The 24,550-nt window shown below is 36.9% G+C and overlaps 1 protein-coding gene across 1 annotated transcript in view; it reads left to right on the top strand.

Moving 5' to 3' along the window:
• LOC129222601 (uncharacterized) overlaps positions 1–22,241 on the top strand; it is a 62,950-nt gene extending 40,709 nt beyond the window's left edge. The window contains exons 7-10 of the mRNA XM_054857116.1: positions 10,916–11,101; positions 15,512–15,527; positions 19,378–19,567; positions 21,837–22,241. Coding sequence (XP_054713091.1) covers positions 10,916–11,101; positions 15,512–15,527; positions 19,378–19,567; positions 21,837–22,200 — 756 coding nt within the window. The 3' untranslated portion in view covers positions 22,201–22,241. The remainder of the gene's footprint in view (positions 1–10,915; positions 11,102–15,511; positions 15,528–19,377; positions 19,568–21,836) is intronic.
• Positions 22,242–24,550: the final 2,309 nt, after the last annotated feature.

Genomic DNA, 24,550 nt, shown 5'->3' with positions numbered 1-24,550 from the left:
ACCCTAGGTTTTGCATTAGGTGATTTTTGGATCCTCACTACGACGTCATTCAGTCGGTTAAGGACTTTATAGGGTCCATCCCAATGCGACTGCAATTTGGGTGAAATATATCTTTCCGTCGGATGGGATTCCATAACCAAACCTAGTCGCCTTCGATGAATTCATGTCCAGTAGACCTTGTGTCGTATCGGGTCTTCATCTTCTCCGCCGCGATGTTGATTCGCTCTCGTGCGAAGTTATGAACGTCTTCCAGCCGGGCCTAGAGATCCTGGATGTACTCCTCAGGCGATGAAGGCGCATCCGGAGGACGACCGAAGACGATATCACAAGGTAGCCGAAGCTCTCGTCCGAAGAGCATCTGAGATGGAGCAAATCTGGTAGTCTTGTGGACAGCACTGCGGTAGGCCAGCAGGAACAAAGGTAGCTTCTTGTCCCAATCCTGTTGATTTCTGGATACCATAAGCGAGAGATTATTCAGGATTGTGAGGTTACATCTCTCCACCATGCCTTCCGATTGTGGGTGTAGTGGTGTTGTCCTAGTTTTCTCAATTCCGAAAATTTGACATAGGCCCTTAAACACAGCAGAGATGAAATTCCTCCCTTGATCGGAATGAATCTACAAAGGTGTTCCATATCTCGAGATCCAATGTTGGACTAGAGTCTCTGCTACGGTGGTAGCTTCTTGATCTGGAATGGGATACGCTTCGAGCCATTTGGTGAAATAGTCGATGGAAAGAAGAATGTATTTGTTCCCATCAGCAATACTTCATAGAGGACCCAGGATGTCGATTCCAATTCGTTCGAAAAGAGCTCCAACGTTGTACAGATGTAGCTTCCTTCTGCTTCTTTTCTTCGGTCCTTTACGAGCAGCACAGGCGTCATAAGAATGGCATCACTTCTCCATGTCATCCTTCGCCTTGCTCCAGAAGAAGCGCCCTCGAACTTTACTGAGGGTTTTCAGGACACCAAAATGTCCTCCAGTCGCACTACTATGTATTTCTTTCAGAACATCTGAAATCCTTGATCGGGGAAGTAGTAACTGCACCTAGATGTTTTGCCGTCGTCAAATTCCAATTTTTGGTGTAGCACGCCATTCCGTAAATGGAGTGAGTTCCATAAAGCCCAGTATCTTTTTGTTGCAGGACTGAAAATGGAAACGTCCTGCCAGCTAGGTCGCCGACTGTCACTCTCCGTGAACTCCAAAATTGGTTTGATGTCGGGGTCTTCAAGTTGATCTTTTCGAACTTGGTCGTCACTCCATGGATCAGGTTCTGATGATGTTGGAGTCACTGTCACCTGATAGGCAGTAGGGCTAGTCGTTCCATACTGTTTCTCGATTCGGGAACAATAATTGCAGTTCTCAGGACAGGGTCCCATTGATAAAGCGTCAGCATTACCGTGAGACAACCCTTTTCGGTGCTTGATCTCCATGTCATATTTCTGGAGCCGCTGTATCCACCTGGCTATCTGGCCTTCTGGATTCTTGAAGTTCAAAAGCCAAGTTAACGAGGCATGATCTGTCCGAAGCAGAAACTTTCGGCCGTAGAGGTAATGATGGAAGTGTTCTACAGCTTTCACTATGGCCAGTAACTCCTTTCTGGTGACGCAGTAATTTCGCTCCGACTTTGATAAGCATTTGCTCCAGTAAGCGATGACATGTTCATTGCCGTCAATTTCTTGGGATAAAACAGCTCCGATGCCCTCGTGGCTCGCATCAGTGTTGAGGATGAAGGTTTTTCCAGGCTGAGGATATGAGAGAATAGGCGTTGATGTTCAGTCGTAAAAATGCATCTTCGCATTCTTTGGACCATTCAAACTTTTGCTTGCACTCCGTCAGCTTATGCAAAGGTCGTGCAATGTTGGAAAAACCCTTCACAAACTTCCTGTAGTACGTGCAGAGCCCAGGGAAACTTCGCAGCTGATGGATGTTTTCGGGACGACTCCAACTCTTGACCGCAGATACCTTTTCTGGATCGGTTTGTACACCCTCAGAAGAGATGATGTGACCAAGGTAGTTCACTTCCCGGCGGAGCAAATTACATTTGGACGGGCTTAACTTCAGATTGGCTTCCTTAAGCTTTTCCAGCACCTTCCTAAGATTTGCCAGATGTTCTTCGAAACTGCGACCCACGATGATGATATCGTCCAAGTAGACCAGACAGGATTCGTAGGAAAGTCCTCTTAACACTGTCTCCATAAGACGCTCGAACGTAGCTGGTGCATTGCAGAGGCCGAAGGGCATCACTTTAAACTGCCATAAGCCTTGTCCAGTTGTAAACGCTGTCTTCTCTCGGTCATCAGGGTGTATCTCGACCTGCCAGTAGCCGCTCTTCAAGTCCAGGGTCGAAAATCACTTGTGTCCGGAAAGAGTGTCCAAGGTGTCGTCTATCCGTGGAAGAGGGTAACTGTCTTTCTTGGTGATTTCATTCAGCCGTCGGTAATCGACACAAAATCTCGTGGAGACATTTTTCTTTCGGACCAAGACGATGGGAGAGGCCCAAGGAGTGGATGAGGGTTCGATTACATCATTATCCTTCATCTCTTTCAGGAGGGTTTCAACCTCTTCCTTCTTGGCGAACGGTAGTCGTCTTGGATGCTGTTTAATAGGGGGGTGTTCTCCAGTGTAGATCCTATACTGCGCTGAATTCGTACGGCCAACATCCTCCGATGTAGATGAAAACAGATGCTTGAAGTCGTCCACCAATTGTTCCGCAGCAGTTCTTTGATCTTTCGATAATGGCGCACTCCCAATTAACTTCGATGTCAAGGACTCAGAAGACACAGTTTCGGGGGAATTGATTCTTCTAATGATGCAGTTTACTGGAGTACAAGTTGCTAACACTTCATCTTTCCGGATATTCCTTGGCCTTTCACTCACGTTGGCGACTCTCACAGGAATTACATCCTTAGAAAGGTCCACAAGCGTAGATGATACTAGCACTCCTTTTGGATTATTGCTTAGGTTAGGGTATTCAATGAGTCCAAATCGAAAACTATTGCTTTCTTGAATGGAGCCAGGTATTAATGATTCTGACCTTGAGGGAATCGATAAATCTGTTTGGGCTATTATTTGATGACCGGATTTTACATCACTTTCTGCGGGGAAAACGGCTATGTCTTCCCTCGTCGAGTGCAGCTCATTAGTCTTGAAGTCGAGAGTGAAGTCATACTTCTTTAAAAAGTCCAATCCGAGAATGAAGGGGTCCTTGATATTAGTGACGAATGCCGTATGATGGTAGGTGGCATTCCCAAACACTATTTCCAAGTCCACTTTACCTTCAATCTCGATTTTGTCACCTGTCACAGTCTGGAGACTTACGCATGGCGATGTCCACAGCAGTTACAATCCAAATTCACGAGCCACATCTGTCCTAATGATTGTCACATTGGCTCCAGTGTCGGCAATCAGTCTGCAGGGGTTCCCATTTACATGTGCGTGAATGAAAAGTCCATTACTGCCGCTACTAGAAGAGGAAAGCTGCAGAGCTCTGGTGGTGGTGATTTCCTTCCCTCGCGTAGCTTGGCGAGCCGGACAACTCCTTCGCAGGTGCCCTTCACTACCGCATTTCCAGCACTTCTGCTCTTGTTTCTTTTGGGCTGTTATGCTGTTCAGATGTCTTTCCAAGTCACCGAGTTGTCTCTCAAGTTCAGCGAGGTGGGACGACCTGGAATCAGACTCATCAGCTTCCAGAGTCCGGATGGGATGGCGATCCACATGGGTTGCTCCTTGGGCGGCCTCGTATCTCATCGCATACACCAAAGCAGATTTCAGGTCGTTTACATCCGCCATCCGGAGGGCTTTCTGGATTTCAGGATTCCGAACTCCGTCGATGAAGTAGTTGAGTGCCAAGTTGTCTCGAACATCCGCAGGACAGTGGCAAAAAGCAAGATGAGACAGTCTCTCGACGTCCGCCGCTAGCTCTTGCAGGGTTTCCCCGGTTTTCTGGAAACGGGACTTCAACTGGAGTCGGCTGAAATCTTTCTGGCACTTCTCACCGAAGCGAAGCTCCAACGCAGATGTGAGGGCGGCGAAATCCAGGCGCTGGCTGTCCGGAAGGGTCTGAAGAATGTCCGCTGCGTCACCTCTCAGGGATGCTGCAAGATGGCAGGCCTTGGTAGCAGAGTCCCATCCGTTCGCTTCCGCCACTATCATGAATTAAGTTTTGTAAACCTGCCACGAAGTTTTCCCATCAAATGTGGCAAGTTTAATGGACGGTCGAGCAACCGATGTGGGAGCGCCAAACTGTACAGAGCTGCTTTCCGCGGTCGCCAATCTCCTTTCCATGTTTTTAATTTTCTCATCCACATGATTTTGAACTGTTGCGATACGGTTTTCTACTGTTTCAAAATTTTCATCAAAAGCATCAACTCGATGCTCTATCTCATTAAATTTATTTTCCATCACAGTCTTTACCGAAATAAGGTCGTTTTTAATTTCCTCTTGGTTGGAAGCTAAATCATTTTTCAGCACCATTAAATCATTTTTCTATTGTTCTTGATTAGCCGCCAATTCATTTTTCAATTGTTCTTGATTAGCCGCAATGTCATTTTTTAATTGTTCTTGATTTGCAGTAAAACTTGCAGTCAAATCACTTTTTAATTGTTCTTGATTAGCCGCCAAACTTTCAGTCAAGTAACTTTTCACAGCATTAATTGCTTCCAGAAGTTGTTTTAATTGGTCATCCATTGCGCGAGTAATCACTATAAAAAAATAAAGTCCCGAATTCAAACAGTCTTTATGAAAAAATGTCCAAAGTCACATTTACTCCAAGAAAGTCCAGAAGAAGCCCCACGTTGGGCGCCAATTGTAACAGATCCGGTGCGACTTCCAACTTTCTTGAAAGGACGACACAGTTCTTTATTAAGAACACAGGAAATTTATTTACACTATATACAGGGAAGATCGTCAACAACTGCTAAATTAATCATCAGCAATTAAGCAAATATCACACATCACCGTAAACTCAACGGTTACACACGTATTTACTTCCAAATACGAAAAACAACACAGCGAAATGCCTCGCAATAAACAGAGCTAATACACTCTCAGTTCGAATTCTCAATCGAAACTCACTTTTTATCCAGCGTAACGGCTTATATACACACCAAAAGAGAGCTCTCAAATATTCCACAACATTCGAAATGCTTCTCGAAATGCGTAGACCGTTATCTTATTCCATTCTCAAATTTTATCAATGAAAAAAATAGGGGAGTCGTATACTTCAGCCGAATGTACAGGGGCTGTATATTCATTACGAGGAAACTATTTACAGGTTACGTTACTACAATAATTACTATTTACAGAATTTGTAACAATATATATATATGTATGTATATAGATTTATCGTATCAATCCCAAAATAATTATTTCTTATTTATGTCCATAGCAATGGAAGAATTTCATAAACAATATCTGCTTCACTTTCCTCTAAATGTCTATTTTCTATGTCATCTTCAAATACCTCTAAAAGGCTGTCGGTTCTTGATAAATCAGTATTATTCGCTTTTTTTTGCTTTGTATATCGGGTAAAAGCAGCTTGAATTTGACTTTTTCTCAGATAAATTCGTTCGGTTGGAATATTTTTTATGTCTTCAATCATCTCTGTTCTCATTGCATGTTCTACTTGGTCGGGCGTCTGTTTTCTCCCGGTTTTCTCACCATAAAGGAACTTTTCATAAAGAAACTCTTTTTGTTTCAATGAAAATCGTGTACTTTTACGAGTTGGGAGAGTCCACCCCTCACATGCGATTTCCAAAATGTTTTCTTCTTTGTTTTCTCCTTGTTGACTGGTAGATGTGCCTGACCAAGACCATAAGAAACAGAACCTTTATGTTCTTGCAGCATGTTGACGTAGTTTTTCTTTACTCCATCAGACGATGTTGCTACTTTTACATAACTGTGTTTTCCAGAGTAAATGTGCTATTCGTAGTCATCTTTTTTGAGAAATGTTTTCATGCAATCTGTTTCTGAGCAGAAATAGGAAGCAGCATGCTCCCTGTCCAATCTTCGTCGTTTCTGTGCTTTGACAATTCTTTGAGGACGTTGATATTCCGCAGAAGAGAATTCTGAAATAACTGAGTGACCAGATTTAAAGAAAGCATCTTCTATAAATGAAATTTCCTTTCCTTTACCGACGTCGAAATACTGCCATACTCTTAATCCCGAGTTGTTTATTTCCACCGAATGATATAAATTTATATTTTTGATTTTCTGGAATTTACATATTGTTTTTGCGTCATTAATTTCAATAATGGACACTTTAGATTTGCTCACACCTCCCATGTAAAGTAGACTCTCCTTCAATTCTGAAGCATTACATATGTCTCTTCCCGAATTCAGGAAAACACTACGATAATGCTGAGCATTTGCTGCCTGCATGTCACATTGGTCTTTACCACGTTGTGGCTCATAATCATGGCGCAGCAATTGAAGTCCTAACTGGTGTAAAATTGCTGCTTCTATCTGAATGTGGCCATTTCCACTATAGCAGCCAGCATTGTCAGATTTCATTAAAATACCGTGTATGTTAGGAAAATCCGATTTTATTTGCTGTGCTACATACTCCATAATGCATAAAGTATGTTCAAGTCCTTGGTTACTTTGTTGAATTACAGTAAAGTATACCTGTTTTTCAATTATATCACAGTCTCTTTTAAAAAACAGAACATCGATATGCAAACTCATTCCTTTTTTGCCAAAATAATCCCGCTGTGATTCTCTAAACTTCATGGGAATGATTTTCTGGGCCCAGTCTTTTATCCATAGTGCCTTATTATTAGCAACCTGATTCATAGCAGATATTTTTGCTTTATTCTGTTGAACATCTTGTATGATATGTTTCATCCACATCAATAAAGTGTTTTTTTTACAATCTAGATCATAACGCAGTTCTGGCTGATGTTCTTTAAGTTGAGTGTCTATTTTCTTCTCTGAGTAGCTTTCTGTAACTCAGTGGAATCGAAAAGTTTTTTTGCCAAAATTTGAAGTTTATTAACAGAATCTAATCCATCAGCAATAATATTGTCAATACTACTCAAGTTCTTTATCTTCTTTATCTTTAAATCTTTTATAATATGAAACAGCACTGCATCTGAAAGCGGTACGTAGTCAGTGAAACTACAGCTTTGTTTATATAAACTAATGGCATGACTTTTCAGTACAGTCATAATAGTCTGTGGAATTCGAAAACTATCACCTCCGTCAAGTTTCAGAAGTGAAGTACCATACGCTACGTCTTGAATAGCTCCCGATGAAAATAACAAATAACAGATTTCGCTCTGAGTTAACGAGAGGAGCAAGAGAGAGGACAGCAATTTTCTCAGTAACACCGAGAGCATTAGAATATGCTTGCAAAAGTTTTTTTAACAGTTTCGTCATCACATTCTTCATCTGAAAGTTCAGTTGATTCTAAGTAAACATTTGACAATGCTTTGAGGACGTTGATATTCCGCAGAAGAGAATTCTGAAATAACTGAGTGACCAGATTTAAAGAAAGCATCTTCTATAAATGAAATTTCCTTTCCTTTACCGACGTCGAAATACTGCCATACTCTTAATCCCGAGTTGTTTATTTCCACCGAATGATATAAATTTATATTTTTTAATTTTCTGGAATTTACATATTGTTTTTGCGTCATTAATTTCAATAATGGACACTTTAGATTTGCTCACACCTCCCATGTAAAGTAGACTCTCCTTCAAGCTACAGCTGTTTACTTTGACCAGGCGCAATGTTTTCACAAAACTGTTGTTTTACACCTTGTATATGCTGTTGAAACTTTTTTTTTCACGTATCTCATTGTTCTATTACTAAGCTCACTTATAGGTGACGTAATGTGAAATTTTACTGGAGTAACATTCGCTGCATCAGCTAGAACATTAATTGCTTTCTTATTTGGAGAAATTGTATCGAAAACATCAGGTTCGTAGTCTGGATCAGTTGATAGATTTTCGCCAGTTTTCTTCAAGGTCAAGTCAGATTTCTTTCGATGAGCTGCACATAAGAAGTCATTTTTCGGTAAAAGTTCAGAAGGATATTTTTTTTTTTTTTGTAATTCGACATACACACTCTCAGACATGGAGCGAAGTCCTGTTGTCTTCTTTTTCTTACCCTTTTGTTGCTTATGCAAGGGATGTACACAATGTTTTCGAGGGGGTAAAAATTTAGCCAAATGAAAGGAGCATATCTCTTCTTTATCGTTGGCAAATGTCATGTGTGACCGGATCACCTCCCCTTTTGTGAAATTGTCATTGTAAATTTGTTCATCTAACTCTGTTAGAGAGTGAATATTATTGTGTTTTAAAGTTCTGTCTTCACCACACCTTCCACTGTCTACATTGTACCAAGTACATCTCGTATATTCCATTTTGAATTCGTGGTGATCACCTGTTAAAAAACGGAAAGAAATAGAAAACTATTTTTTTCTGCAGTAAATAAATGCTTTCGTGTGTTTTACTCATCACACTGAGTGCAACACACAACTTTGCCATTTATGTAAATTGTCGTAAAAAATTTTTAAAAATTGACTTATTTAATGCTAAAGACTTATTAAATGACTGAACACATGGTTGAAAATGCAAGTTCAAAATTTTTAGTGTGACATTGCAAGTTTGTAAACATATTTATAGTTATCTTCAATTGATAAAACTATTTTAGCATCTTAAACTTAAAAATTCTTGAAACAGAATGTGGAATTACTCAAGGAAATCCTAACAAAATAAAGAATAAATAAATAAATAAATAAATAAAACAAATAAATAAATAAAGCAAATAAATAAATAAAGCTTAGACCTAAAGAATAAATAAAAAAAAACCCCTTACTTTTATAAACTACTTGAATGTAACAGAAAATCTCACTAGCATCACTCTGTAATCTAAATAACAGAATGCACTAAGAGACATAAAGCGCTGTTTCAACTACCTAAAAAAGTTTTAGCAGATCTAATCTGCATATTGGATTCACGTTTTACGTACGAGAAAACGAATAAAATGAGCTACAAAAAAAATTATTTTCTGGAAAACAAGAAGAGATCCCATGCTGCTTTCTTTTTCATGATATTTTACACATAGCCAGGTACGATAATATATAAAAGGTTTTTTTTCCTAGTGATGCTGTTTTGAGTTAATTGCGATCAAAAAAGCACAATTTTTGAAAATTTGAAAATTATCAAGGCATTTTTCTCCTAAAAAAAATTAAACCTAAAACAAATTTTGTGCCATTTACTCTCCTCATAGTATAAACTTTCAGTATATGTTACATTTTTTATCGGGGAGTGGCTTTTGGGGGGAAATAACGCAGGTTAAACTTGCGCGAAAACGGATAAAATCCATACTTTGCGACACCTTATCTGAAGAAAGCAACAACCCCCAACCAAAATAACTATGAAGTCATCATCACTAGATACAGTACAACCGATAAATATAAACATAACCGTGAGGTGGTGTTTCTGTCAAGAGCTATAGCGCACTGAAATGCGACTTTTAGAATTTTTCTAAAAAAGCGATGCAAAACCTCAAACTTTAGGAATTTTTAACGAGCGAAAAAAATTTTTTGGAAGGCTAAAAATTTCAGAATGTTCACTTCTCATGACCTACTTTGACATATAAAAAAATTAGAAAAATCAAAAATGGTCACTGCCACACCTTGTCTGAACTTCAAAATAAGGTTGATTCAAAAAAACTTTTTTTCAGCTAGAGTCCAAGACAGTCCCTTAATTTTTTTAGAAATTAAGAAATTACTAATAGTATTATGCTATAGAAATTTTAGCTTCTTACTCAAATTTTAAGAGGGTGCTCAATGACCCCTTAATTTAACGTAAGCCATAGCATAGAAAATGCCACACATTTAATTTCTCCAGCTGTTTTTTTTTTTTTTTTTTGTAAATAATTATTTTATTGCAATGTTTATGCATATTACTAGTGAATATGATAATATGTAGCTTTTTTTTAAATTCAATGTATGTTATAACCCCCCTCCCTACACTTATGAAGTTTGGGGGAGGGGGTTGAGCACCCTCTTTCAGTTGAAATAGGAAGCTAAAATAATTCCAGTATATTAATCCACAAATCTAAAAATATTGAGGGATGTCCTGTTATCAAGGATGAACTTTTTTTTTTTACGTGTATTTTTGAACCACCCTAATTTATTGGTTGGCGCAAGTTGGCGCCATCGAAATGGGGGAGGGGATTTTTAATTCATTTATTTATTTATTTTTAATTAAAATTTTTATTTTATTTTGTTTTATTTTATTCTGTTTAAAATTTATTTCGTTTATTTATTTAGTTTGTGTGTGTGTGTGTGTTTGTATGTCATTGGCGTAGCACAGAATTTTTCTAGCAAAATAATAATATTAATTAAACATAAGTAAAGAAACGAAAAAAATAATAATAATAAAAATTTTTAAAAAGAAATGAAATAAAAAAGAGAGCTAAAAATAAAAAAAGGCAAGAAGGTTGAGAATATTTTTGCGGGGGAATTTGCGCTATTGAACTTGGGGGGGGGGGATGGACACCCTTGCGTGGTAAGTATCGTCATGTGTCATGGATGAGCATGTTCGAAATGGTGGTTTTTTGATTACTATTCCAGGAATTTGCGTGGGATTTCAAAGTATGAAAAATCTTCCTTATGCGTTCAAAATTTGAATTAAAAGTCATAAAACTTTTCTTTTCTGTACAAATGCTTTAAGCATCGTTTCAAATTATGTACCATTTTAAAGTATTTAACAAACTGCACATGTTAAAGTTTCTTTCAAATCTTGTGATAATTGAAACACTTGGAATAATTGCTTCTTACTAGACGAAATTGATAAGGTGGAGAATTGCTTCATTTTTACCAAGTTTTGACCTCTGTTTGACTGGTTTTTCTGTAACAAGAGTTAGTTTGAGCCTTGAGCGTCCCATTCTTTTACTCGCAGGTGGGTGCTTTTAACGACGAACTGGAGCGTATCTCTTTCGTGTTCTACAAAGTGCTAGCGAACCTGAATCTCGGAGAAAATGCCGACGTGGGGCAGTTCAAGGAAGCCTTTGACGCCTATGCAAGCAACGGAGGCAGCCTTCCTGACAAGTACTATCGGAAATTTCAAGTCTTGAAGCACAAAATCGTAAGGAACATTTTTTGGTTTAAATGCGCGAAAATATTAAACTAATAAGGAGACTACTACAACTTTGTTTAGCCCGTAGACCTGTAAATTAAATTTTTTTGGTGCGTCGCTAGCAGCCAGGAGACACTTTTAGTTTAGCTGCCAATTTTTTTGTCATTAGTAGCCACTTTATCCAGGGCTACTTTTTTAACGAAAACAAAAAAGCACTTCGTACACTTGAATGTAAGCTAAGAAAATATTACCATAAGAGGTTTAACTGCAATTTCATTCATTTGCATTTCTTACTTTTCCCCAACAACCAAGGTGCATTCAAACCGTCGAGCAGAAGTTAGGAATTGGAGGGCGCTATTCCAATGATTGGCTTAAGAAATGCTGAGGTAAAAATTTCAAGTCTCTTGGTCATCTTCCACGAATGGGAGACACGTTTTACGTGAAACGAGTGTAAGAAACCTGATTTCTTCACTCGACGTTAAATCCCGGTTATCACAAATTTGCCATTTCAACTGCGCTTGCGCACGGACTTAGCTGATTTCAAAAATCTTGCTAAAATTAATTACAAACATTTTAAATTTGCTAATAAATATGAGATGGATACAGATAAAAATTAGAAATCACAAAGTTTTCTCTGATTTAGTTTTTAGGCCTCGGTAAAGATTGAATTTTGCGTCTTAAATTAATAATAGATTCGGATTAAATTAATAATGGATTCCAATACTTTACTTTAAAATACATCACGTGACTTGGGAGCCTTGCTCCAAAAATTGAAGGCTTCACTCTCGCCACCTTTTATTCCTCCACAGTGATTCAAACCTTTTGAACATACCTGCGAGTTAGCACTTGCTAGTTATTAAGGGGATGGGTAGGAAAGTAAAGCAATAATGGATTTCTCTTATCCATTGGCGATATGGAATACTATGTGAGAACTTGGGATATTTTTACATCACAGACCAAGTATGACAATTACTTATTGTTTTGTGGCTTTTATTTTAAAATACAAACACTTTTGCCATTTGGTGTTTTTATACTTAAATGAAAATTAAAGAATCGCTTGACGCAGTATAGCCCTTAAGGGCTCTTGCGCCATTAAAACCAAATAAACCAACCAACCAAGTGTGACTAAATAGAAATGACTTGTTATCAAAAAAAAAAAAAATCAATGAAATCATGACTATCCGTGTCCGGTCAAGATTTAAAAAAAAATGAGCTGTTGAGTATTTTGTCTAATTACCGAAGTAAGACATTTAGTTACCAGATGGCGAGGGGCGATTGCTTAATTTCAGATCTAATTTAGGGGTTGCCAACCAGTGAAACTGATACATATTTTCATAAATTCAGGGTGTGATCTCAAAATGACGACCGAATCAGGGGAATAATGTAAGCATCTTAAAAAAAAAAAGTTTCTGTATCGAAGGACATCGCGAAATTGCAATAAAGTAGACGTCTAGTAGAAAAAAATTATAATTGCTATTTCAGAAGTGAACATGAAACAGATTTTCTTTCGATTGTCTCATTACTTTCCGCCACGTTGCAGAATTTCGATGGAGTTTGAATGTTATTTATCGTTTTTTTTTTTTGACTAGAGATGTTTTGTTGCCGTTGAATCCCCACCCCCCTCCTTGTCAAGTGGTTTCACACTACACTCCATTGTTCCCCGTACCTACCACTACATATGGTTTAACCAATTGAATGATGCCTTTGAAGGCAGCTCCGTTTTTTGATCCAGATCAGGAGACGAATAAACCCTGATTCAACACCCCAGAGGTATTGGTTTGTAATATGAACTTGGGAATCTTTGCACGTGCACCAATCCCCATTAGCAAACACAGAGAATCTTCGATCACCTGGCATTGAACTCGTACCCTCAAGTTACGAAGCCAACGAAGGTTATTACAGGTTATTGTTACGTTTATTCATTTTACCCTGGAGAAGTTTAGAACATTTAAATCACTTCTGTTAATATATCATGGTTGAGAGAGAGACAAAGAGAAAATGGGGAGAGAAAGGGAGAACGTTGAACGGACACGTCAAATCGCCTAATGCAATGTGCCGTCATGTCTCAGATTTTGTCCATTATTTTTTTTTACGAATAGATATCTATGAGAAAAAGCCCAAATTATTTTTTTAAAGATTTTTTGAATAAAAATTACGCTTTGGAGAATTTTTTCAAAAATTCGATATTTGATCATTTTTCGGTGTCCCCGTTTTGGCATAAATTCAGAAAATCTCTCTAATTTCTTGATTTTTTCAACCAATTAAGCTGAATTTGGTATCAATTTGAAGCTAATATTTTTCTTTTTCAGTGTGCACGACAGAAAGTATTCTACGAACAGTTGGGTGTTGCCACTCTTTATCTAAAGTCAGTTTTTATGTTTTCTCAATTGGGAGATTAAATAAGTTATATCTCCGGAGTACCTATTACGATCTGCATCAAACTTTTTTGAATCATATTTAAATCATTCTCTTGCTATGTAGAAAAAAGTAGAAGGGTATTATTTGTTGTTTTCAATTAAAAAAATAATAAAGTTTGTTTTTCAGAAAATACAAGTTTTCTATTATTTTAAATCCCCTTTAAGCTTAAAGAAGATCAAAAACTTTTCAGAACAATTAATACTTTTCTCCGCACGCACCCCACCTCTTAGCCGTAGGCCTTAGGTTCCACCGCCCGGGGGGTCCGCGTAGCGGGCCCCCCGCACGGCTGGGTGCGGCGGTCGATGAACAATTAATACTGGACTCTGAAAGGATTTGTATCAATAGTTAATCGCTAAGTTGTTTACTTTTGAAAAGAATTGTGCAAAAACCTCCATTTCAGGCTTCGCAAAAATAAATAAATAAATAAATAACCTTTTGATTGGAAAGTGTACTAAATATTAAGAATACGTAATAAGTTGAAGAATAGTATAAAAATATTTTTCATGGAATTATTTTATTTTTTTTTATGACATTTAAAGAATGAAAAAAAAAAAAAAAAAATACTGTTGAAAACTTTTCTTAGCATAATCTTGTTTGGATTATGTTACACCTGACAATGAACTTCTACACTTATAGTAAGTACTCCAAATCTCTAGATTTCTCTGAAGAAGACTATTTTTGCTGATTGAAGTATATTTTGAAACCTCTTTGAAACTTATTGATAGAAATTCCGACTTTTTCATCTTCTGATACAAAGGAAATAGTAAATTAAAAAAAGGCGTCCACACAAGCATGCCTTTCATTTCACATTTTATAATCGACGAAAGCTATGTGTCGATATTAACTTTCAAAGCGAAAGAAGAATGATGCGTATTGCATGAGTATTGTAAGAGCGCAAGATCATTGTCAGATGCTACGTAATGCAAACAAATTTAGGCTATGAAAACTTTTCAATAGTAATTATTCTTCCCCCCCCCCATCTTTTATTGTCAAAAAAAAAAAAAAAAATAATGCCATTAGAAATATTTTTTATACTATTCTTCAAATTATTATTCTTAATATTTAGTGCACTTTTAATCAAAAATGTTTTTTGTTTATTTATTTATTTATTTTTGCGAAGTCTGAAACGGAGGTTTTTGCACAATTCTTTTCAAAAGTAAACAACTTTTTAACGATTAACTATTGATACAAATCCTTTAAGATTCAAGTATTAATTGTTCTGAAAAGTTTTTGGCCTTCTTTAAGCTTAAAGGGGTTTTAAAGTATCAGAAAACTTGTATTTTCTGGAAAACAAACTTTATTGTTTTTTATTTCAAAACAACAAAAAATACCCTTCTACTTTTTTTCTAAATAGCAAGAGAATGATTTAAATATGATCCAAAAAAATTTGATGCTGATCGTAATAGGTACTCCGGAGATATAACTTATTTAATCTCCCAATTGAAAAACATAAAAAGATAAAGAGTGGCAACACCCAACTGTTCATAGAATACTTTCTGTCGTTCACATTGAAGAGAAAAATATTAGCTTGAAATTGATATCAATTTCAGGTTAATTGGTTGAAAAATCCAGAATTTAGAGAGATTTTCTGAATTCATGCCAAAACAGTGACACCGAAAAATGATCAAAAATCGAATTTTTGAAAAAATTCTCCAAAGCGTAATTTTCATTCAAAAAATCTAAAAAAATTAATTTTGGCTTTTCTCTAGATATCTGTTTGTAAAAAAATAATGGACAAGATCTGTGACATGACGGCACATGGCATTAGGCGATTTGACGTGAAATGATCCAGCTAAAAAATCAATAATTACGTATATTGTACAAACATCTTCGTTTATATAATTTTCTTAAATTAAAAGAAATAGGCACCTTTATTATCGTTTCATTGAAAATAAAAAAGTCGCTAAGGAATTAATTTAAAAAAAAAATGATTCTTTTTTCTTGTATTTATTACTTTTAATTTTTTTATAATCTAATTAATTTCGTTTGGTTTTATTTCAGATTCACAGCTCAAAAGGTAAGTTACAGTAATATTTCTGTCCATCATTTTTCAGTTCTAATATTTTTCCTTTCTTTTCGTAGCTCATGAACTTGTTTTTCTAAATTCGCTGCACGTCAATTACACCTTGTTAATTCATTGCACATCAACAAAACCTTGATAAATTCGTTGCATATCAATAAAACCTTGATTAATTCGTTGCATATTAATAAAACATTGTCAGTTCTTTACAAAGGAATTTAAATGTCATAAAGTTTCGAGTTAGGTAAACTTTTGGGAATCGATAAATATCGGTTTCTCAACTTCAGTAAATAGTATTTTTGTTGTTTGAATTTGAATAAGGAGTACCTCTGTTCCTAAGTCGTTTTTTTTTTTTTTTTTTTTTTTTTTTTTTTTTTTTTTTTTTTTTTTTAATGTCAGACTTACGAATCCAAGATTGAATTTAATTGAAACGCAGCAATTTGATTATTTTATTGATTTTCGCAGTTAGCTTACTTTATGAGTTGTAGGGAGAAATAAGTTCAGAAACACCATTTTATTATCTCCTTATTATGCAATTGCTTAGTTTGGACGTCTGCTTGAGCACCGGTGAAGGTTTTTTTATTCTCAAAGTCAGAAATTTTTCCTGAAATTTTCACCATTCGTATCTACTTCTTCTTGAGTTTGGCATAAAATATAGTTTTACTTCAATAAAAATGTAATTTTTTTTAACATTCTGCATTAAATAAACAAGACTGGAAAAGCTATTGTGAAATCTAAAATATTTAACGTTTATTTGCAATAGTTTTTTTTTAAACGTAGATTTTTTTTTTCTTGCTATTTATTGAAGAAATTCACACCGACTGTAACTCATGATCAGTGACGCAGCCAGAACTGAGGTTTTGGGGTGAAAACCCCCCTAAAACCCGTTGTTTTAACACATATTGTCAATCCCAATACTATAGTTATATGCGTAAAAGGGCGGCGATGACCAAAAACCTCATCCGGATATTAATTTCTGGCTGCGCTACTGTTCATGATTAACTCATTTTAAACGCACAAGATGCAAATTGATAAAACTTCCAAACCAAAAACATTTTGTGTTTTAACACTTTAACAAACAAGTAATAAGCACAGGCTTTTTTCAAATGCTCTTTAATTATAGGAGCAGGGCCGGATTAAGGTATGGGCACACAGGGCACGGGCCCTAGCGTACTGTCGATGGTAACGGCCCAGGACATCAAAATTTGGATGGCACAAAATCTGTTTGTAAAGCTTCAAAAAATTGGAGCTATTTCATAGAGTAAGATGTAAATATTAAATCTAAAAAATAATTAATTAATTAAAAAATAATAATAAAAGAATCATCAAAATCAGTTTACTAGGTAAGACGCTGTGAGTGGACAAAAAAAATTAATTTGAATTTTGAAATTTTGAATTCAAATTATGTTTTTCGCAATCACGACAGGACCCTACTCATTGGAGTTATTGTTTCTAGAAACGGCTCCTGTCCCCCCAAGCCTGCCTCTCCTCTTGGGCGGTTACGTGCGTATAGTTGTGTGTGCAGGTGCACGTGCGAGCATGTATAAACTTGTGTATGTAAGTGTATGTGTGTAACGGCGTGTGTGTATGTGCGTAACGATGCGTGTGTGTGAGCATGAATGTTTGTGAGCGTGTGTGTGTGTAGCATATGGACGCCACCGACCAGGAGAAGCGGCTAAAGGGGGACAGTGCTCAGGACCGGAGGCCCCTGGTCCAAGCTGAAAAAGGAACCACAACGCCAAGGACCGTCAAATGAGAATAATAAGCAATCGTGATTGCTCAAAAAAATCTACTTCAAATTAATTTTGTTTTTTTTCGTGAATCCCAAAGCCACTCCTACAATAACTCTATGCTTACTCTATTATTACATTTAAAAGTTATATCATAGAAATTTTTGACATTTACGGCATATTGCAGCCAAGTAAAAAAAAAAGACATCTTGCATCATAATGTATACTAGAGGACCCGACAGACGTTGTTCTGTTCAAACTTTGTAAATTGAAAAGTTGAAAAATTTCAATAAACTATTAAGCGTTTCAACAGATTTGTTGAAAAAAATAAGTAAATAGAAAATGTTTTAAGCTGTGTGTTTGGTGTCAGAATGCGTATATTTATTACAACTTGATTTATCTAGTGCCCACTGAGCAATTGTTTTATCAACTATTTTTTCTCGCGTACTTGAAAGATCTTCAGAGATTGTATGTTTTGTTCCTTTAGCCATACTCAAAGGGTAAAAATCCTCAGATATTAAGTACAGAAAAACAACTACTCATCTAAAAAAAAAACGGGAAATCTCGCTGCAACGTCCCCCATATGAAAAAGAATAAAACAATCGAAATGATATCGTTTAAAAAAAATGATAAATGAAAAAACAGTCCGTGAATAAGCGAAAATCACTCCCCCCCCCCTCCCGATGTAAATTAAACACATTCTTCAATTAAAATGACTAAACACTCTTTAAAAACCAAGAACAATTCTCTGCAATTTAAAATATTTCACCAAATGAACAAAAAATACAATAAATTACATTAACAGTAGTAAACAAATAATCACGCGACTAAATTGTTATGGCCGAGGTCGCCAAGCCACCACGTTCCTGTAATCCAGCCGATCAGTGAGCGAAGTGAACTCCGACCGATTAGCGGCCCATCTTTTGAACGAAAACTTCATATATTGGCTTAATTTGTTCTTTCCATCAAAGATAAAAAATCTTCCACTGCACTGATCTTGTGTGTACAGAACTACATTGTTGTAATTAATCTGGACGAAAATAAAATTTGTTTATTCTTCCAATTCCACCATCTTTTCCTTCAATAATGTACTGATTAGTTTGATAATTCTTAAAGTATTGTTGCCATTGGTGCCAAAACTCAGATGGATTTGAACCGAGAAACAAATATTGTTATATACGGTACTATCCGATCATTTGGTTAGGAAACCCTAAAGCACCGACCCGGTCACATGGTTTAACTATGACGAAAAATACGCGTTTTGCGTGAACCTAGTGTAAGAAATCCGATTTAATCCAGTACTTTACTTTAAAATATATCACTGGACCTAAAATTGTTGCTTTCAAGAAATGAAGGCTTCACTCTCTCTCTCTCTCTACGTTTTATCTATTCTCAATTGACATGTCAGAGCAGTCACAGTAGAAAATTTCATTACAAAAAGCAGAGCTGGCTTTCTTATTGTCCTTTGGCAACGGGTTAAATATTTATTTCAATTCTCGCTCAACAATGGGTTAAAATAAATATTAATCATTTGGGTGATCTAACCATCCAATGTTTAAATTAATTAATTGACAAAAACGTTTCCAATTCGATCCATCGCGCTTCGAAACCATGCTTGCCACAACTTAATTACACACAAAAAAATTGATCAAAATCGGTCCAGCCGTTTAAAAGCCTTATGGTGACAAACATACGCACAGAAGATTTTTATATATTAAGATTTATTATTCGTATCGCATTTACTTGTACACACGTATAAGATATTGCCAAATCTAGCCTAGTTGTGTTTACACAAGTATCAAATGTTTCATTACTTCACTTATTAGTTATGGGTGGGGGGAGTGGACATGAAATAAAGTTCGTGCCCGGTGTCCTCAAAACTTAAAGTCGTTCCCTGAACATGAGGAAAAAAAAAAGAAAAATGGTCATAATCAGTAAGTTTGTTGGTAATCTCAGATACAATAAGATGACATTTGCCTTTAGCTCGCTTACTGACTGTTCTAGACTGTCGAGTCCATAACAAGGACGAAACAGCAATCTTTGGGTGTCATAACTTAATTGCTGGTATCTACGCGTTATTAAGGTCTTATTTATTTATTTTCGTGTTTATGCTTTAGTTCTGCAGACAGACGTAGGCGGAACTACTTACACCCACTGGGGACACGATGAATGTGGTGGCAGCCAGACTATATACAGTGGCACCATGGCCTCGACTGATATGACGAAAGGCGGAACAGCAAGTATAATCTGTCTTACGGACGACCCTCAAACAGACGACGATGACAAAGATTACAAAAAACATCACAAGTAAGTGTGAGACATGCCAGATGTTCACAGTTCGATTATTTATTTCTTTAACTTTTTTTTTGTTTTAAAATCTGAAATATAGCAGTGTGTTAAGCGCCTCGCCTCCATTTTTTCATGTGATAAAAACAACTTTGAAATTTTCATTCATTAATAGAAAAGAAAGCCCATCAGGAAACATTCACAGCCAAAGGAAATCACCCCAAGGGCACCAGTGAATATTGTAGCCGAACAAGTTGTTTTTCTTACATTAATAGTATACTAACACACAAACAACTTTTACGGTACATTTACATTCAACGAGCATTTAGGTGAGGGTAAAACAAGAACGAATATTTTTTATTTCTTTGAATTTACAGTGCTCTGGGAATTTTTTTTTTTTTTTTTTTGCAGAAATCATTTATTACTTCGGTCAAGAATCACATGGTAAACGAGGACCCGGGTGAGGTTTCTTTTTTTTCAACCAAAAACTTTATTAGGCGTTAAAGTACTGTGAAGAAAAAGATTATAAGTTTTTGCAAATGTGATTTACTTACAATAAACTTTAATGTAAATGTAAGTAGCCATAGTAATTGTTAAACATAAGTGAAATTAACCTTAAGAAAAACACACAAAATTAGAAATATTATAAATTTAACGAAATAAATGTAGCAATAGAATATGTTACTTATTTATTTAGTTTTATTTTGTAATTATCATTATTTTGTTATTGTTTTTAATTTTATTATTTACTTACTTTATTTATTTTTTGAGCAAGGAGAAGTTTTTAAACCCATACGTAGTAAATGCTCAGAGTACCAGTCAAATTTTTCTGCGGACTGGTGTCGATCCGCCTTACTAGCGGTTGAGAATCCTGAATTAAGTAATGAGTCCGGAGCCGAATGGATTTTAAATGCAATACGTAAATCTCAAGACAAGGAAAAAATAATAAGGAAAAATTTCTTGCTAAGTCTAAAAATATCTTAACATAATTTAAAATAACTTATTCTACAGAAAAAATACCGTGATTACATATTTATTAAGGCTAGATGATGATTCAGTAAACAATGAGATGTAAAGTGAAAAATGTAAAAATAAGAGTCTATTCACAGCCAGATTGTAAAAAAAAAGAAAAAAAAATCAACATTGTTTTTAATAAAAGGAATAAAATCTTTTCAATTTAAATGATATCTTTTATTTTAATCAATCAAAATATAATTCATTATGTTATTTTAAAACTTCAGATATTAATTGAATTACATTTGCATGTGTCACTAAACTTGAATTGAGTTTTAAAAATAATACAAAATAATTTTATTTCAAGTATTATTTCACCGAAAAATTTTATATTGTACAAAATCAATATCAATGCAAAAGCATGTGGTTCAACTCAGAATTGTTAATGACTAGAAAATCGCATGTCTACCAGTCTTACCAATAAAACAGTTAAGTTACCGGATCCGGTTCAGCCTTGTGAAAATAAAGCATTTACCCTGTCAGGTGGGAGGGGGGGGGTCAAACATTGCCAGAAAATATTATCAAATTATCATGCTATGGCACAAGTTACATTGTTAGTGACGTCAGCGTTACTCGATCAGTGAATTGGCTATTATATATATGAGGAAGAGTTTTATTTCCAATCTATGTAAAATCAATTTAAATGCAAAAGCATGTGGTTCAAATTACAACTAATAAATGATGAGTTTCATATATAATCTTTTCCAGTTCTAAAAGTTAAAATGACACAAAAAAAAAAGTGCTTCGTGTACTCACGGATAGCCAGTAGCGGATTTAGGTAGGCCCAGTGGGCCCATGCCCCTCCCCAAAAAATAAAATTGATTTAACTATCTAATTAAACATCCTTTAATTTGCTTGAAATACACCGCCAGCTCAGTCATTCCAGCCGAGGACTGCAGTTTCGTGCTTATTAGCACTCATCAGCCCGGTATAGGAAGTGACTGAGATGAAAGGGAAAAACCTCTTAAGAAAACCAAGAGTGCCAAACAAACTGGTAGCTAATATGGAATTAGCACTGAACCAGACGAGTGACGAAGCAATGGTTTGGTTCAACTCGAAGATTGAAGGCAAGGCATGGTATTTTCAGTAAGTTGCAGGTAACTTACTGAAAAAATTCTTTAATTTATTTCTAAGTATCACTAATCAAATTCTTTAAACTGTTATTCAAATAAAACACATATATTTGGATTAAACGACTTTTGCTTTCTATAAGACTAACATCAGAGTTAGAGACCAGTAAAACCTGCCAAGATAATAAAATAATTGTTCCCCTTAGATTTTACTCCAAGTTGTCTCCCGTACGCATTATGGGCCGTAATGTTTCAAGCGATGCGCCGGTATCCTGCGCCGCTTGCTTCGCCGGCGAACGTACTTCCGCCTTGACTTTCCCGGGGCGCACCGCCTGCCCTCCCGCCTGGACGTTGGAATATGAAGGCTACTTAGCGACTAAAAATTTCGAGAGCCGCAGAGGCGACTACTTGTGCGTGGACACTGACGCCGACGCAACAAAGGATGGAGCGCTGCTGACGGTGGACTCGGACGTTTTGGACGCCGTGAGTGATTTGGGGATGCAATGTGGGACTCTGCCTTGCGATGCCTACGAAAATAAGCTGACGCCTTGTGTCGTTTGTTCCTACTAAAAGTCGAATAAAAAATTGCCCACTAAACATCAAAAAACAAATTTATTTTATTCATTTTTGCATATGGTCTTATTTAGGAAGAGATTTCATGCATTTTCTATCACACACAAAAAGCTCACGGAGCAAAATGTAAGATCACTAAACATAAAAAAGCAGCATTTTTATTGTCAACTTCAAACTAGATGAAGCCTACTTAATGGTTTTGAGATACTAAAAACTCTCTGAATGTTTTCTATGCGTTACTTAATCTTCACTCGACAATTGTTCAAGTTCTAAAACAACCTCAAGTGTGGTAATCGAGTTTGTTTCTATTTACTCCACGTTTTTTTTACTCAAACTGATCGTATTTATTCCACATTGTTTTTAAATTCGAGCACACAAACTTCTAATATTTCGAGAACAATAGCGGTAGAGTAAGTTGTTCTCCTTTTATGCGAGATACATTTATCTAACAAAGAAAGGGAACATCGTCTGCAGGTATTTTTTAAAGAATCGGTAACAGGAAAATACGCTACTCGACATTGAAAATGCAACACCAAGAAGGAGTGTTCAGAAAGTGATGAAATTTGGAAAAACGACAGACAGCAAGGAATAATAAATGATCTTGATTTCAAAATGATAGGCAGAATACAGAGCGAGAACAGCGTCGGCTCAGTATGATATAGGACTATCGCGGACAGCGATACACGAAGAAACAAGTCTAGGTATAGAATCAATAAGGGTGCGGATGGTGTCCAGAGGGATTGCTTTCCATTCTCTTTCAACCATTTGCCACAGTTCGTCTTCTGAATGAGGCAGGGACAGAGTCTGCAAACGGCGTCCAATCACATTCCACACATTTTCGATTGGTGGCAAGTCAGGAGAGTATGGTGGCCAGGGAAGCATCTGTGTGCTTTGGAGAGCACAATGGCAGATGCCAGCACTGTGTGGTCGGGCGTTATCCTGCTGAAAAATTGCATTAGGTAGCCCTTGAAGGTAAGGGATTGCCACCGGCCGCAGCACATTATCCAAGTATCGTTGGGCCGTCATAGTGCCCTGAATACGAACTGGAAGTGATATGGAATTTTACGCAATTGTGCCCCAAACCATTATGCCACGTTGTCGTGCGGTGGGACGTTCCCAGTTACTACCGGATTAGATCTATCTCCACGTCGACGCCACACACGTATGCGGCGACTATCACTGGATAAACAGAAGTGGGATTCATCTGAAAACACGACATTTCGCCATTCTTTCATGCACGTCGCTGTAGTCCGGTACCATACTAAACGTTGCTGTCTAAGTTGTGGGGTCAATGGCAGTCTTCTTAGCAGACGCCGTGATTGCAGACCACATGTGACCAAAGACGGGAAATGGTTCTGGTTAACACGGGATCATTCAGGGTATCTTGCACCTGCTGCAGAATCGAGGAACAAGTGACTTGTGGGTCTGCTACAGCTTGTCGGTGGATGCGTCGATCCACGCCTTCTGACGTCACTCTGGCTGCCCCTGCACCCCTCAATCTTGCCACATTTCGTTGTTCCACCGATGCACCGTGTTCGCATCCATGTGGGTAGCAGTTGCGATTTGATGTACGGACCAACCTCCCCTTCTCAGTCGGATCACCATACCCCTAGTAAAATCGTCTATCTCCTGGAAGTGCCTTCGTTGACGGCGGCCTGGCATTCTCTCATGTTACACGTATCCTCCAAGACAAAAAGAAAATTTCTCCAGTCAGAAATAACGACACGAATATTGCCCATTCTGCAAGTTCCTTCCCTTATGTCTTACTTCACGTGCGTCGGAGAGCTGCGTATTTCACATCATTTACATAACTGAGTAATGTACGTCTACTCTAAAATTTGCATAAATTTCTGAACACTCTTTCTTGGTGTTGCACTTTCAATGTCGAGCAGTGTATGTTTTAACTTTCCAGATTTCACCTCAAGTAAATTTCAAAGCAAAAACTTTTTTATTTTATTTTATTTACTTATTTTTTTGAATCTGGGGAAAATATCTCTGCCTTGGAAATAAAAAGCGTGAAATGAAACAAGAAAAGAGGAATTCTTTGAAGTCCAGTGATTTAAAAGTAGCGGTTCGCGCTTCCGGGCTGCGAACCCGGGTTGGATACGGTCGGCTCAGCCCTTTATCCCTTCAGTGGACTGTTAAAATGAGTACCGAGCGTACTTGGAAACTAAATCCTGAGGGTTTCGCGTTTGGCTCGCTGGATCCAGTATACCTTGGTCACCATGGGCTGTTGCGTCAATAAGTTTAGTTTAAATGAATTTTTTATTAGTAACACACATAAACTGCAGTTGATGTTAATATACTTGTATATGTAACTAGTTTCTGAAACAGGCAATTTAAATTG

The sequence above is a fragment of the Uloborus diversus genome, chromosome 5 (assembly GCF_026930045.1).
Source record: "Uloborus diversus isolate 005 chromosome 5, Udiv.v.3.1, whole genome shotgun sequence".
NCBI classification, from domain to species: Eukaryota; Metazoa; Arthropoda; class Arachnida; order Araneae; family Uloboridae; genus Uloborus; species Uloborus diversus.
This window is presented reverse-complemented; position numbering and strand designations above follow the sequence as displayed.